The sequence below is a fragment of the Anabas testudineus genome, chromosome 10 (assembly GCF_900324465.2).
Source record: "Anabas testudineus chromosome 10, fAnaTes1.2, whole genome shotgun sequence".
Taxonomy (NCBI): domain Eukaryota; kingdom Metazoa; phylum Chordata; class Actinopteri; order Anabantiformes; family Anabantidae; genus Anabas; species Anabas testudineus.
The window spans coordinates 9,249,097-9,263,863 of record NC_046619.1 but is presented as its reverse complement, the minus strand read 5'-3'; the positions used below and the strand labels follow the sequence as shown (position 1 = coordinate 9,263,863).

The following is a 14,767-nucleotide window of genomic DNA, read 5'->3' as shown; positions in this document are numbered from 1 at the left end:
GCACAAATGAGCAACCAGACATTACATTTAAAAAAACAACAACAAAAAAAACCATTTTATGAAGTGTATAAAAATCCTCAGATGTTACAAGGCACGTTCCACCAACGCAGCTCTTGCTAACCGTATGTGCATGTTGAGCTTGTGCCTTGCCTTGCACTGCACCACGCAGTGCAGGGATGTAAACCACAATCTGTTAAGAGCTGTAGGCCACGAGTGTGCTGTTTCAGAAATGCACAAAGCCTTGCCATGCAAGATGTCAGTTTAGCACCTGTGTCTTACAAAAAAGCCTGCAAGAGGAGTGTGTTTACAGGAACTAAGGCAGAAAGCTTCTGAAAATTTACAAAAATGAAACCCAGAGTTGTTTGGAGCTATATTGAAAAGTTCTCATGGCACTTGCAGCACGGTAATGACAATCTTTGGGTTTGACAAAGAAGCATTACTATGGTCTTTGGTTTAGATAAGGCACCTGACCAACTAAAAAGCTCCTTCCTTATTGTAGATTAACTGCTGTTACAGGGTTAACAAGGCAGTTCTGACTGTCTTCCAGAATTTAATGATATTCACCAAACAAAGACCATTTAGAATAAGAAGTATATAGCCTAGCACAAGCCTTTTAAAACATGGTATTATATGCTATGCTCAGTTATGCAGTGATCACAGTCTGCTGACTTAAATGTATGGTAATGATTTAACTGACATGGAAAGTATGGAGTACTAGTTTATCAAATCTGAGTATCACAACACTCAAACATCTTATTGATCAAATAAACATAAGCTATTACAAAATATATATTCAACTTTGGCCATTACCACACTTGTTGGGTAAAACATTTGAGGGGAAAAATCATTTACAGAGTAAATTCAACATAATTAGACATAATACACTTTCTTTGACCCCACACTGTCAAAAAGTAATTCTTAGAAATGTTTTTAATGGCACTCAATGTGAGCCTCAAGAATTAAGACAGTTTAAACAGAGGCGAACTGTACTACAACCTGATGCCCTGATAATGTCAGCTCAAGTCCAGTACCAGTGTGGGTTAATTTGCCACAGGTCTTATGACACCTGCTCCTCTATTCCTAAAGAGGGCAAATGGTCGGCTGCTTTTAATGGGTCTGGCTTATCTTTAAAGGCCTACTGGCTCTTCCTTGCATGGAAGTGAGAGGCTGGAGAGCGAGCCTGCAAGACAGCTCAAACATGCCAGATTGAGCACAAGGGGAACACTTAGAGACTTTAACCTCTAATCTGTGCATATTGGTTAAGGGGTACTGGCATTTGTCTGTAACTCATCACACCTCGTCTGGACTCAAGCTGCTTGAAATTAAAACGTGTTCACCCTCCACTTGGCTGTTTATTACATCTAAAAAGGCAATGCTTGAGACTCGTGAGATGCAACCTAGGTGAGAGCTTGAGGTAGTCAATATTTCTCTACCTGAAGTAAGGCAGATCTCTTCTCTCCAGTCAAACAGGGCAGCTTGGTTGTTTGGTTTGGATGTTACTATGGCTTGTGACAACCATGATCAGCATTTTATAAGGCAAAGCAGAGAAGCTACAAATCTAGAACTGATGTAAAATTGGAAAAAAGTGTAAATATCAAAAGTTAAAATGTAAGAAAAATAGAGGAGATACGGTCTGTTGCCTCCATTCTGGCACAGTCACTTTGGTGATGATGGCAACGGAGAGAAATCCTCCAGGAGATGAATAAGGAGCTGATGAGCTAAAAACATCTGAACTGCTGACGGTGTTATGGATGCAGCTAGTTGACGACCTTCGATCTTCAGCTTTCCTTTGCATCTGTGGATCTCCGTCATCTCTCTCCACAGTCCAAATCTGGGAACCATTTATTACAAAAGCACACACTTCTTGGCGTTCTTTTTTGTGACTGGATACAACACTGCTCTCACAGCGTCAGCAAACACCTCCCTGACACCTTCCTGCAGTAGAGCCGAACACTCCATGTATTTCACAGCTCCAATCTGCTTGGCCAGGGCGTTGCCCTGCTGCTGGGTGGTAGGGGCCAGACCCTGCTCCTTCAGCTTCTTCACCGTCTCTGCATCACTCCTCAGGTCCTTCTTGGTGCCCACAAGCAGGATGGGCACATTTGGGCAGTGGTGAGACACTTCAGGGTGCCACTTGTGCCTGACATTGGCATGGGAGGAGGGGCTACCAATGGAAAAGCATATGATGAAGACGTTGGTCTGTGGATAGGAGAGAGTGCGAAGACGATCGTACTCCTCTTGGCCTGCTGTGTCCCACAAGTTGAGACTGACTGTGCGGCCATCCACGCTCATCTGAGCACTGTAGTTGTCAAACACTGTGGGAATGTACTCTTCAGGGAAAGCATTAGTGGTATATGAGATGAGTAGACAGGTTTTACCCACTGCCCCGTCACCCACCACCACACACTTTATGGTCTGCATCCTGCCTACGACCACTGGGGCTGCAGCACCTGACGACAAATAAAAGGCACCTGGTTAATTTCTAATAACATTACTGCAAACTTTGAGAGTGCTGCTGCTCCAGGCTTTTCATCATGGGCGATAGAGGCATTACACCCAAACAGACACATGTAGAATTAGGGGACAATAACTGCGATTGCAGCGTCTACAGAAAAAAAAGCACCTTTTCATCCTGTTAGCATACAAGCTAAGCACAGCCACTGTTAGCTCATGGACGTAATTAACGGCACATATGTTAACGTCAGCTAACACTTTCAGTCGTCCGCTGAATAGCAACATCTGAAAACGTTACACAACTAGAATGTAACAGAAACAAACAAGTTAATCAAAAGCGAAACGCTAATTTTTAGACGTTTATCATTTCGACCTGATCACTTAGGATACTAGGCGTTCCCCTACTGACTAGCATCAAGCTAAGGAACTAGCGCATTTAGTGGCTAACAAGCTAGCTAGTTAGCAAACAAGTTCAAAGTTTATTTGCAAGCCAATTCTAAAAAAGGCCTGTTCTTAACCCAATAACTTCTCGAAAGTTACCACAAAATTCTGCCATGTTCTAATATATGTTTCAGATGTACTATTTAGCTGTAACCGTGAAATTAGAAGGATTTTATGACTTACCGCCACTTGGCTTTCGATCTCTTTTTGCCTGGTATAGTCAATCACAGCCGCATCCGGGGAGCTGTCCATTACGTAAAACCGACGTACGGAAACAATGGAAACTGGTACTTGTAGTTTCATTTTGTGAAAGCTGTATCTGTGACACAAGATGGCGTTGTTAATCTGTTCTGATTTCTATGACAGTTAATGCATCCCAGGAGAATAATAAATAAATAAATAAATAAATAAAACTAACAAAACTCTGACAAGAATATAAACTTTACACTTGTATGTAATTGTAAGGGTGGTGATAGAAATTGCATCAGAATAACAATAATAATTATCATCAGCTTAGTGATTTCTAGCCAGTAGTGAAAAGCTTTCCTTCAATTAGAAGTAACATTACTTAAATATAAATAGTCCTGCATTGTACTTTTACGAATCATTACAAACTAAATCGAATTAGAATAAAAATGTACTTGTACAGAATGCCCCCTTTCAAAGTTTCAATACAGATTTTAATGAATATTTTAATTGTATGTATGTATGTGCACAGCATTTTAATTCTGTAGCAAGTTAATAATAATAATTAATCACACTTTTTCACAACCTAACACTGTTTGCTAGCTGTAACAATACTTATTAACATATTTTCTACTACAGAAAACATCCTAAGGAGTTCAGCATAGTTGTTTTTCCAACAAACATTTATTCAAGATTTGAACATAAAACTTAATTTTTCATGAATGTGACCCGTTGACCACAATTGGCTCTACCCTTTCTCTTGAACTTCATGCAGCATTACCATTAAATGCCTGTTGGAATGCATTCATACCCCACATACCAACAGGCCATAAACAATCCCGTCTCCTGTCTTTTTCTTCCTTTGGTCAGCCCAAACAACTCATTCACCTTCAGACAAGTCATTATTCTTACTCAGTGAATTCAGATCATTGGAGAAGACACAACAAAGGCAACTGCTAAAGTGATCACTTTAGACTACTTGGTGCTGCAGCCCTGGAGACCTGTTAATGATGTCATACCTATACACTGATGCAGGTTAAGAGGCCAGCGTTGACCGACAACCGGACACTCAAGAACACAAAGAGGCACCAGTTTATTGCTTTTCCCAAGAGGTTCTGGCGTCACTGTGGTCTATAAAGAGAGAATTCCCAGTGGGACCCTACACCCACAGTAACCCTGCACCCCAACCCTTACTATTCTGCCAGGAGATTCCCCGGGACGTCTGCAGCATTTCCATGACAACAGCCACTGACGGGATTGGGGGTGACTGTGTCAAGAGATGCTTTAAGAGAGAGTTCAGACGACGAGCAAGAGAGAGAAAATTGAGGGTGACGAGAAGGCAAGACAACAAGATGCAAGAGCATCACTCGATGAAGAAAATGGAAAAGCACGTACTCGCCTTAACACAAAACTAAAGAAAAGAATGTCAGTAACACAGATGAGATCTTTTTAATTTAAGTGATGAAATCCTATTTAACACTCATCTTCATTACCGTTTTTATTTATCTTCTCTTATTTACAAATCCACACAATACAGTGAATAACAGCCAAAGCTATTCAATAAAGTTATATTTTCATATAAAACAGAAATTACAGTATTATCTCCTCTCGGCTTCTTCTTCAGGTTGTAAAGTGCATCAGAATAACAAGGCATTTGAACAACAGGATAAACAGTCAAATAGAGTACCGAGTTAAATTCGAACTGCAAAATAGCTAGGTGGGAGCACCTAGTGATCACTTAGCAGAAGGGTCACAGTATTCAAAATGTTTGGACAATTTCCTAAAATAAAATAAACACTTTCTATGGTGGAGTGAATCAAACATTTCTCAAAATGACAGTTCTCACAAAGTGTACTCTAGTCATACAATGCATGGTGATTCCATTTTACTGACATGAAACAGGTGTTCTACATACAGTATGTTCTTATTGCAGTGTCCTGGCACCTGCAAAGGACACAGACAGGTGTAAAAAGAGGTAGGATATAATATCTAGTACTCTAGCAGTGGGTGAAACACAAGATAAAGTGTCCCCAAAACTCCTAGTGCAGCTCTGTCTCACCTATGTAGAACCTAAACATTATGAAATGCTTACAAATATCATGTATCATGAAAGTAAAATTTTGTGGAACTAGAGCTGATTCAAACCACAAACTGAATGATGACTCTCACTTTTCATAAATACCCTCACTACTCATTACACTGACATCCATAAAAGGAATGAATACATTGAACGAACTGCACAGGACAGGCACTTATTTACTTCCATCACCTCCACAGTGGCTGAGCTGCAGTGGCTCGAGGCACTTTGAGACCAGGTATCCTTGAAGCTGTAGGGATTTTAGAGTTAGTAGGAGAGGGGCTTGTGCTTGTAGTCTTAGCAGTTTTATTACGAGCAGCAGTTATGACAGCTGTGCGTATGGTCTTGGCTGTGGCAGAGGATGGGCTGTGGGCGGCGCGAAGCTGGGAGGGAACCTGAGTATCGGAGTTTGGTGCCAGTCGTTTAGACACACGAAGAGGAGATCCTCTGATAAAAGCTGGCAGGGTACCGTCGGAGAGCTTTTCTGGTACAGATCTGTCTGACGACCTGCGGGTTAAGGTGAGCTTGCCTTCAGTCTGTGTCTCACTTACAGTTCTCTCCCGTGTAGTGTTACTTCGTTTCACTTCTGCCTGAACCGCAGCTAGTCGAGCAACAGAAGGGGAGCGCATGGATATGCTGCGAGTAGTAGATAGACGGTTAGAACCGGATGGACTTGTAGGGGCTGGGGCACCGTTTGAATGCTCAGTTTTGGAGCGGACCCTAGGAATCCCTGTGCTGTTGGAAGGTCCGGTACGTGACACGAGTCCTCTTTTGGCCCCTATTCCACTACGTACAGGTATCTTCATAGTTCGAGTCTCTTCCTTTGATGTTGGAGATCCTGGAGATGCACCTTCTCGAAGGTCTACCTCCCTCTCTTTCCTCCACTTGGAGCAGAGGCTTTGCCCTGGTCGAGGGAGTGGAGAGGTTGGGGGTGACAAGGTGTCATAGGATCGGAGGCCTTTCACCAGAGTGTGACACTCCAGGGTCTCCCCAACACGGGAGTATGGCTTTGCAACCTCTCGCTCTGGGCATGGTAAGTCACAGTCTGGCTGTGGTTGGTTGAAGTCCGGTAGACTAGAGGGCATCCAGTTCTCCTCCACAGGAGTGGATGCAACTTCTGAGTCCGCCTGCTTTCTTAGACCAGCATCAGGCAACTTCATCATAGCACTTGTCTCTCTCATCTGGGGTTGTGACTGGGCTTTATCTGATGCATTTAAAGATGAGTGTGATTGCTTCTCAGATGTCAGCAGAGCCACTGTGTCACTGTGAGAAAGTATTCTGCGAGTATGAACAGTCTGAGGTACGGGCTCACTGACGATAGAGTCATCAAATTTATTCTGACGAGGGCAACTGTTGTCTGTTACTGGCAGGCCAAACTTATGTCTGAGAGTTGAGGTCTGACTTTCAACACTTAGCGTAGGTGTGTCAGTACGTATGGTAGCAGAGTTTGTATAGGAACTGGATGAAGATTCTGTGCTCAGTGACGCCACATGCACATCTGTAATGTCAGTTTTCTTCTGTTGGCCCTGCAGCACATAGGAAATGTTGTCAGTCCCTCGTTGCTTGTATTTGAATCCACGTTCATGTTGAGGATGACTAAATGTAGCAATGTGTGAGTCCTGAGCTGCTTCCATGCTCCGGTTTGTTGTTCGACTGGGTTGAGCACTGTCTCCTCTACCCAGGGCAGGTTCTTGGTCAATGGGGGAACATGTGCCATCAGTCTCTGGAGAGCTGCAAAGTACAGAAGTGTTCTCATGTTCAGAAGAACTGTTAGAGTGATAACTGGTCAATGTTGGGCTGGTTCCCAGCTCAGGAAAGCTCTTGAGCATGGAAGAGTTTTGCGTGTCCGTGTTGAGGTGGTGGGAGTATCTGCGGGAATGTGAGCTTCTCAGGCTACGCCGACTCCAAGTGTAGCTCAAGTTCTTCTCCAGGAGTTTCTCCAGCTCATCTTGGTTTTCTTGACTGTGAGGCTCTCTGGCAAGGCTAAGCCCCAGGTCCAGTCCAGTGCAAACAGCCAGAGACCGACGTTTTTCCCCTATCTCACGCTGACGTGCCAGACGTTTCTGTTCCTTCAGTTTCCGCTCTGCATTCTCCTGGAGAGAAGAAAAAACAAAGAAGTTGTCATCTGCTACAGACTCTTGTGAGCTGAGACAAAGATAGACAGATCTAATATAGACAGAGATGAATCAACAGACATCAGCATCTAACCTGTACAGCTTTTTGAAAGCGGAGGCAAAACGAATGGATGACCCTGCACGCTTCCTCAAGTTTGAAAGTGCTGTCATCCTCACAGAAGAACTCCACCAGAGCCTGACTCGACATCCTCATGCCCTCCACTTCATCCTCTGCCTTCTTCAGATACTCCTCAGCCACCTAGTAACAGACATTTTTCCACATCCTGTTTTCTTGGACCCATTTATTAATCTCAGAGCTTGGCTGGTGTGCCAACCCTTTAATTGAAGATAGAATTTGTGTGTACCTGCAGGAAAGACTGCGTGTGCTGCTGAATCTCTGCCTCGGTCTGGATGTTTGCCTTCAGGGCAACCACCCTGCTTTTTAACTTGGATAAGTCCTCCTCCACAGACTCCTCACACAGCCTTCAGAGAAGAAGAAGACATACATAAAAAACAAAACTGTATTAAGAACAAAAACTGTATAGAATCTGAAATAAAACATGCTTTTCTTTAAATGTCAACTGATATGCACCAAAAATGCATAGTTCACTCAAGCAGCTAATTATTGCTAACAGCTGGACGGATTTTGTCTGATATAAGAATCCATTCATGAACATTATGTCTGTTTCGGCTGTTAATAAACTGTTATGTATCGCCTCAGACTCAATAACTGTGGGATCGGCTGGGATTTGAGTTTTGAGAAGAGGCTGACCTGGAAGCGGAGCCAACATGGCCTAGTTGGCTGGGAAATGACAGCAAACTCTGGTCCTTTTTCACAGCTTCCTGTGGAGACAAACACAAATGATTATCCAGCTATTGTTTCAAAAGAAGTAACACGTCATTTGCTAATGTTGACAAAATCATATGCTCTGTGGAGCGGTCTGGCCTGTGGGTCTTTAGCAGCTACTCTTTTATGAACACTGGGCTGAGAAGCAATTGTTCTTTGCAAAGACTGTGCTAAAACTAACTAAATATTTACTTCAGCAGCTGTTTGCCATTAAAGCAACTTCTGTTGCTAAATCTTAAGTTCAGTTCTTACCATAGCTACAAAATGCAGCAGATTCATCCCTGGCTTATTGGCTTTGGTGTCAGCAAGCTTCAGCAGAGATGAAATTCGAAATCCAGCAGCATTTCCTGCATATCCACCCTGCAAGACCATGTACAAGGTCAAAGAAAGTCTACAAACATCAGTTAGAGTGACACCACTTAATACACACCCAGTTCCTAAGTGCTGTATAGTACACAGATTAAAAAAAAAACCCAAAAAGACTAGTTCTGCTTTATCAGGCTGAAGAAAGTAACACAATCACTTACAGCATTCATGTAGTTCCCAGCTTTCAGCACCAAACGAAGGATGGAGTGTAACTCAGGACAGCTCAGCAGTTCTGGGAGAGTAAAACATAGAGATTTAACATTGTATCGAGGCTGAAGCATAATGAGGATCAACGTGCAGCACATACCACAGTATTAAGAAAGTATCAGTAACTCTGTTTTCTGACAAAAAGTACAGATAGTAGCAGTTTTTTTGTAATCTCTGTGTAATTCTGAATCCACACGATGCTGTAACATTTGCATTCTGCAAACAAACATCACTGCAGTAGACAACTTCTAAATAGGAGCAGCAAACAGGAGGGGAAGTACACAACTGCTACTTTACCTCTGGCTGCCTCCCTCAGACATCTGGCTGCCACACACAGAGAGGTCACAGCGGGGTCAAACTCTTGTTGCAAGATCATGGCATCCAGACGAAGCCGAAAACTAAACGGGAGACGAAAGAGAGGGACGGATGGATGAACTCACAGGGGTGAGTGATGATGCCGGGAACAAAAGGACACTCCTGATCAGTCATCAGCTAAACAAGCATGTCACCCCATAGCGAAGCAGATGAGTGTCCCAAGAAAATGAACAGGAAGAGGGGGGGTTTAAAGCCAAAAAGACAAAGAATAACCTAAGTTGGGTGTACCTGGGGACTTCCACCAACAGCAGCATAAAAAGATCAGGCTGTCCAAGGCAGCTCCGCTCCCCACTGAACCTCCTCAGGCGGGACTCCTGGAAGAGGACAGATGCTGGGTAAAATCCAGAAATCAGCTTTGATAGAAAAAAAAAATCTACAGTACTTAAAAAGAAACAAGCCAACAGCAATATGTTCTCTGGAAACGCACCACATTATGCAATATGGTGTACTTTTGATCATCCTAACCAGAGTCAGATAATGATTAAGATGATTAGTGGGAGGGGGGAGCCACTGTTGCATTTGTTTGACAAAAACATCACTTTACCTCCTCGGTGTCAGGCAGCAACTTGCAGAGCTCTGAGAGCTTCTCTGCTCCGTAACGGTCTCCAGCTCCCTGCCTGATATCCTCCACTATCTCTTTAGCAGGCCTGCGAAAGACACGTGTTAGTATTGTTAAGGCACTCCATGAAAAGTCATGCTATGAGCTAAATCAGCCCTTTGTTTTGCCTCACACACTATTAAGGTTTATCCTTTTCTTATCAAAGTTTCAGGGAAGGAGTGCTGGTTGGCTCCACATTGGCGGCATTTCCACTGGGCAAATATAAGCCAGACATAGACAGAAGTTGTCTGAAGGGTCTTATGTCAAGGTGAAAGACCAGAAACTGAACTGACTGACTTGTTTGACCTCTGACTCACTTCCTCTGACTGACACATCTGTCCTCTATTCCAGCGGTTTTCCATTACCTTCTCCCCTCCCCCTCATCTTAGAGCCCACCACACATGCTCTTATGAGCACGCTATTGTGCCTGACTTTCATTCTCCAACATATTCCCATTCATATCTACCTCTTTGATACACAAGAATAATACATTTCAAGGTCAACTTTGAAGACTTCCATGGTAGACTCAATAAATTATTTTCACAAGAACTCCCTCTGAAAATAAACAAAATGCTGAGTGACATAGCTAATACATTGAGCTATTACATAATAAAAGACACCATAATGGCTACTGAGACGTTTAATGTCTGACAATATAAAACCATACATGTCTAAACTACAACCAACATTTGGAAAGAAGCTTAGTCTCAGTTCACAACAGAGGGCAAACAAGCTCCCAATAAGAAAAGTTTGAAGAGGCTCTTTTTACATAATGGATTTCACTACAAGTCCTGACAAATCTAGTTTACAAAAAGGATCTCTCTTCAGTTGACAGGCACACAACGGAGTCTCGAGGCATTTTAAACACACTATAGCAACTCAGCACTTTCTTTTCCTTTACCTGACTTTCTTTTGACAGCACAATTTCCTATGTCAATTACATTTAGACCCAGAGTCAATGAGTGTACTTAAATGATTAGAAAAAGCAGCCTGCTACATTACAAAAAGTGCAGCTTTGTTTACACCAGGCAAAAATGCTAAAGAGGCTTTAAGGAAGGAGTAGCTGAATATGACAGGACACCAGTGGGGGGTCTCTCAGTAAGGGGCAGCTTTAACATTAGACATTCTTTAAGGGCATCAGCAGGTGTCAACTCTGACTTCTAAGGCTACACCCAGCTTCTTACCCACCACCCTACTTAAAGATCCCTCCCCCCTAACGTCCAGTTGCTCAGGGTGCAACCTCCCCTGCACCTGTCCCTTACTTTATACTCGTTTCCCCTACTCCGACACCAGACATTCTCCCTCCCGATGAGACTTCACACGTCTGAAACCAATGCATCTTTGCCATATGGCCACTCTACACACTGAAACCTCATTGAAGCACTGGTCCCCTGGGCACAGTTGTACACACTTCTGTTTCCTGCTCTTAAAACTGCTTTCAGTTTTGACTGATGGTGACCTTTAAAGAAGTGCAGACAAAAAAACACTAAAAACTGCAAGCCAGATCGGTAAGACAAGACCTTCCACTCATCTTCATTATCCACGGGGATGTCCACCAAAAACTCCCAAAACCAAATATTTAATTTACACCGATAAAACAGCAGCAACTTTTAAACCTGCTTGAAACAGTTAAGCAAATAAAAAACAAATATATTCATCCATTAACTGATTAAACAATACATCTTTCACCTGTAGTGAAGAAGAAGGAGACTTACATCTTGAACTGGCGTAGAAATATTCCAATGTTCATGCTGCGTTTGGAGTCCAATAGGGAGATCTGAAACGAGGCAAATTACACTATAAGTGGAAGAAAAATCCAAGAAGTCTCACTATTTTAATACATTACTGAAAAGAACTACCGCCATCACTATGGTCTGACCTCTTCTGAGCTGTCCTGCGGCGATCTGCAGCGCAGCAGAACAGACCGGCGTCTCAGGGTGCTGGTACTGTCCTGGGGCTTACTGTCCTTCTGACCAAACAGCTCATCCAGAGAATGGAGGTCAATGGGGAACTCGTCTTCGCCTGGGGCTGCCCCACTCCACACACTCTTCCTCCCCTCCACCTTTTCTTTGGGAATACGCTCCCAATTCAGCTTCCTCAGGCGGCTCCGACGGGCACTGTCCGTCCGACTGAAAGGAGAGGAAGATGCAGGTGGAGGAGGAGGTGGAGGCGGAGGTGGTGGAGGTGCAAGGGAAGGTGGCGAAGGGGCAACTAGGACCACATGTGTATCCATGGCTGTCACTTCCACAGCTTCAGAGGCAACGCTGGGGTAGGTAGGCTGTCTTCCATGAAAGGCACAAGTTTCTTTTATGGCCACAGTCAGGTTGATGAGCATAAAGGCGGTCTGACTGTTAGATGGACGAGTGCATGAACAGTCAATGACGTCTTTTCCAGTTTCCTGCAAGCTCTAGTTCAAAGGTCCAGCTGTAAATTCCCATCTAGAAGACAAAAACAATAAACTCTTGACTTATTTCAGGCATTATTGAACAGACAGAACATTTGGGAGATAAAATTGCGTTATCTAGGAGCTTTGAAAAAGTTTGCAACTCAGACAGTTTGAACTGAGGCCGATGACCTCACCTGAATATGTCTGACACCTGACTTGGCTTCTCCTTTCATTATCATAGTTCCAGTGTACTGACTGATCTAACAAGTACCTGGAGCTCAAAATGTAACCTTTTGTTCAGCTTGCTGTGGAAGTTCAAGGCGGGTTTTTTGTTTTTTTTTTAAGTATAAGCTGGGCAAAGCAAGCACCCAAATCCCTCCTCCATTTAAGATGTTTGAACAGCTTGTCCCATCCTGTTCAGTTTCACCTCACTGCATGCATACACACCTCCACCATGTGCCATCTTCCTTCTAATTAGAATATATCTGGAGACACCAAAGGCAAGGAAAGACTCACAGTTAACCACAAAGCTATGCTGTGATGATCTAGATGATGTGCTGGTTCAGAAATCATGACTGTGTAATTTAGTTTGCTCGTTCTGGGAGGTTTATTCTCAAAGCCAGCTGCGCACACTTGCGCCAGCAGGTTTTAGGCAGGATTAGTAATGCAAGGCTGACTCACAGGTTTTAGGTGTCTGGTTCTGGGGAAAAGTCTTTAATCATGACATGGCTTGGCAGTTGCCAAAACAACATCCTCTTGGCCTCTATCGCGTTTTGACGTGAATCACCACTTTTGGGAAAGTTTGCAGGGATGCGCTTGAGAGTAAAGCAGTTCCGCCGTGCGCCGCTGGGGGGCGCTGCAAATACCCCCCATCATCATTTAATGAGATCTGTATCTTCACTAAATCGCTTGACAAATGTTGCTCAAGAGTGTGTGGGAAGGATGAGAAGCAAAAGTAAAACCAAGCAGCGAAACGAATAAAAGGCGCAAAGTTAACATTCTTCCATAACTTTTTAAACACATGTAAGACACATTTGCGTTTGTCCTCATGTCAAGCAGTTTATTCCTGTGAATGTCATCTTTTATCTATGCTCCAGTCACAAATCTACAAAACACTGCACCAGTAATTCTCGTGTCAGGACAATCAATCAGTGTATTTCACTTACCTGCTGCTGACGACCACTTCTCCAGCGAGGTACGTCCACAAATAAGAGTCCCCGGCTTAATCATATAGGAAACTCCATTAAACACTAACTTCATACACTGTTTTGTTTGTGTGTTTGCTGTATCTGCTTTTCCCGATGACTGACGCGGCTCCACACGCATCAACTCTCTTGTCTTTCCCAACTTGCAGGGAAACTTCCCAACAGCTCATCAGGGAGCGCGCAGGCGCGCTAACGCACGCTGATATGCCTTTATTGGATCCTCCCAATTCCCCTAGGGGCGGATTTAGGGTTTTCAGGAGGGATGAGGAGGGGGTGGGGGGTGTTTTTCAAGTTGAGAAAGATTAAACTAACGTTTTGAGATGCTCAGCAAAATTAATAACCCTTGTATTCGTTGTGTTTTTAATCTTTTAGATGATTTACAGTAAAACATGTGATACCAGTGTTTGTACAATAATACTGTCCACATGAGATTGGACAGTACATGGGAGCTTGTTGTCAGGTCTATATAACAATTTTGAGTCTCCGTTTCAGACTAATCATCACACTGGGCAGGACTCTGATCTCGAAGTGGTGCAGAAGACCTTGATCCGGCTAAGAACAGAATGATATGGAGAACCTGAGACGGGGCACAGATGGTTATCAGACATGGGAAATGCATCCATATTTCCCAGGTCTGTTTCCACATCTCCTCCCTGAACCAAGAATGACCTGATGGGTGAAAGCCAAGAGGCTAGAAGTCCCTCTAGGGTGCTGAAATGACCCCAGCGCTGGGTGTGTGGCTTCATAACATCAAGCTTTCATCCAAGGTGCTGGAACACTCCTGGCCCATGTCACCTGGTGCTCCCAAGTCCAGCTCAGGTAACCCCTCTCACAGACCATGCTGACAGGCACTCATCATCGCTTGTGGGGCTGCAGTAATTAGGGGGTTATGACCCCAAAGATCTGGCTGTTGCTGTGTCTGTGTAGTAGAACGTTACCGTGTACCGGTGCCAAAATAAACGTCTCTCAGGAAACTTTACTTTCTATTCAGTCACTTCTCACAATACAGTACGTTGCTCAGAATACAAGGAAATGCCACTGCTGAGAGACGACAACTTTAGAGTCCATAAAAGGGCTTGAACAACACTTAACCCTGCACGATTCCATGTCTTATGCCTGCATTAATGCAATTTGAAGACCGCAACAGTGATTATGACTAGTAAGGAGTTCAATTGGCATCCCTCACCTGTTTCATCAAAGACAGTTCAAATGCAAGGAGACAAAACAGTCTGTGACGAGTTTCTAGGTCCAAGCTCCAAACTACTGTACCCTTTGAACAACAGTGAGTGTCAGAGCCTGTGCTTCACTTGGGCCATTCTTTAGTGAACGAACATATATGAGGGTGCTCAGGTGTAAGATTTGTGCAACGTGCGAAAGTGTGAGAGAAAATGTGTGGAATTAAATTAAAGTGGGCTTCCTAGAAATAATGTGGTGAGAAATATGCTCTTTCCATTGTTGTCTCACGTACGTTTGAACAAACTTGTTATCTTTTCTTCTGAATGGAGAAATAC

At 43.5% G+C, this 14,767-nt stretch overlaps 2 protein-coding genes across 3 annotated transcripts; both read right to left on the bottom strand.

The window, feature by feature from the left end:
- Window positions 1–818: 818 nt before the first annotated feature.
- Window positions 819–3,157, bottom strand: rhogd (ras homolog gene family, member Gd). Its single transcript, XM_026357653.1, has 2 exons — window positions 3,079–3,157; window positions 819–2,450 (listed from the first exon to the last, which is right to left on the bottom strand). The coding sequence occupies exon 2, from the start codon at window positions 2,419–2,421 to the stop codon at window positions 1,846–1,848; it is 576 nt and encodes a 191-aa protein (XP_026213438.1). The 5' UTR covers window positions 2,422–2,450; window positions 3,079–3,157; the 3' UTR covers window positions 819–1,845.
- A 1,121-nt stretch (window positions 3,158–4,278) lies between these two features.
- fhdc2 (FH2 domain containing 2) lies at window positions 4,279–13,411 on the bottom strand. Of its 2 annotated transcripts, XM_026357650.1 has the most exons (12): window positions 13,218–13,411; window positions 11,545–12,103; window positions 11,381–11,442; window positions 9,612–9,714; window positions 9,296–9,381; window positions 8,990–9,090; window positions 8,647–8,717; window positions 8,372–8,479; window positions 8,045–8,115; window positions 7,638–7,755; window positions 7,367–7,531; window positions 5,347–7,251 (listed from the first exon to the last, which is right to left on the bottom strand). In XM_026357650.1, exons 2-12 carry the CDS (start codon window positions 11,998–12,000, stop codon window positions 5,347–5,349), a joined length of 3,246 nt encoding a protein of 1,081 aa, XP_026213435.1. In that variant the 5' UTR covers window positions 12,001–12,103; window positions 13,218–13,411. The 2 variants fall into 2 exon arrangements, with proteins under 2 accessions (XP_026213436.1, XP_026213435.1); XM_026357651.1 differs by lacking the exon at window positions 13,218–13,411 and having other exon boundaries at window positions 4,279–7,251; window positions 11,545–12,000.
- Between the last annotated feature and the right edge of the window lie 1,356 nt (window positions 13,412–14,767).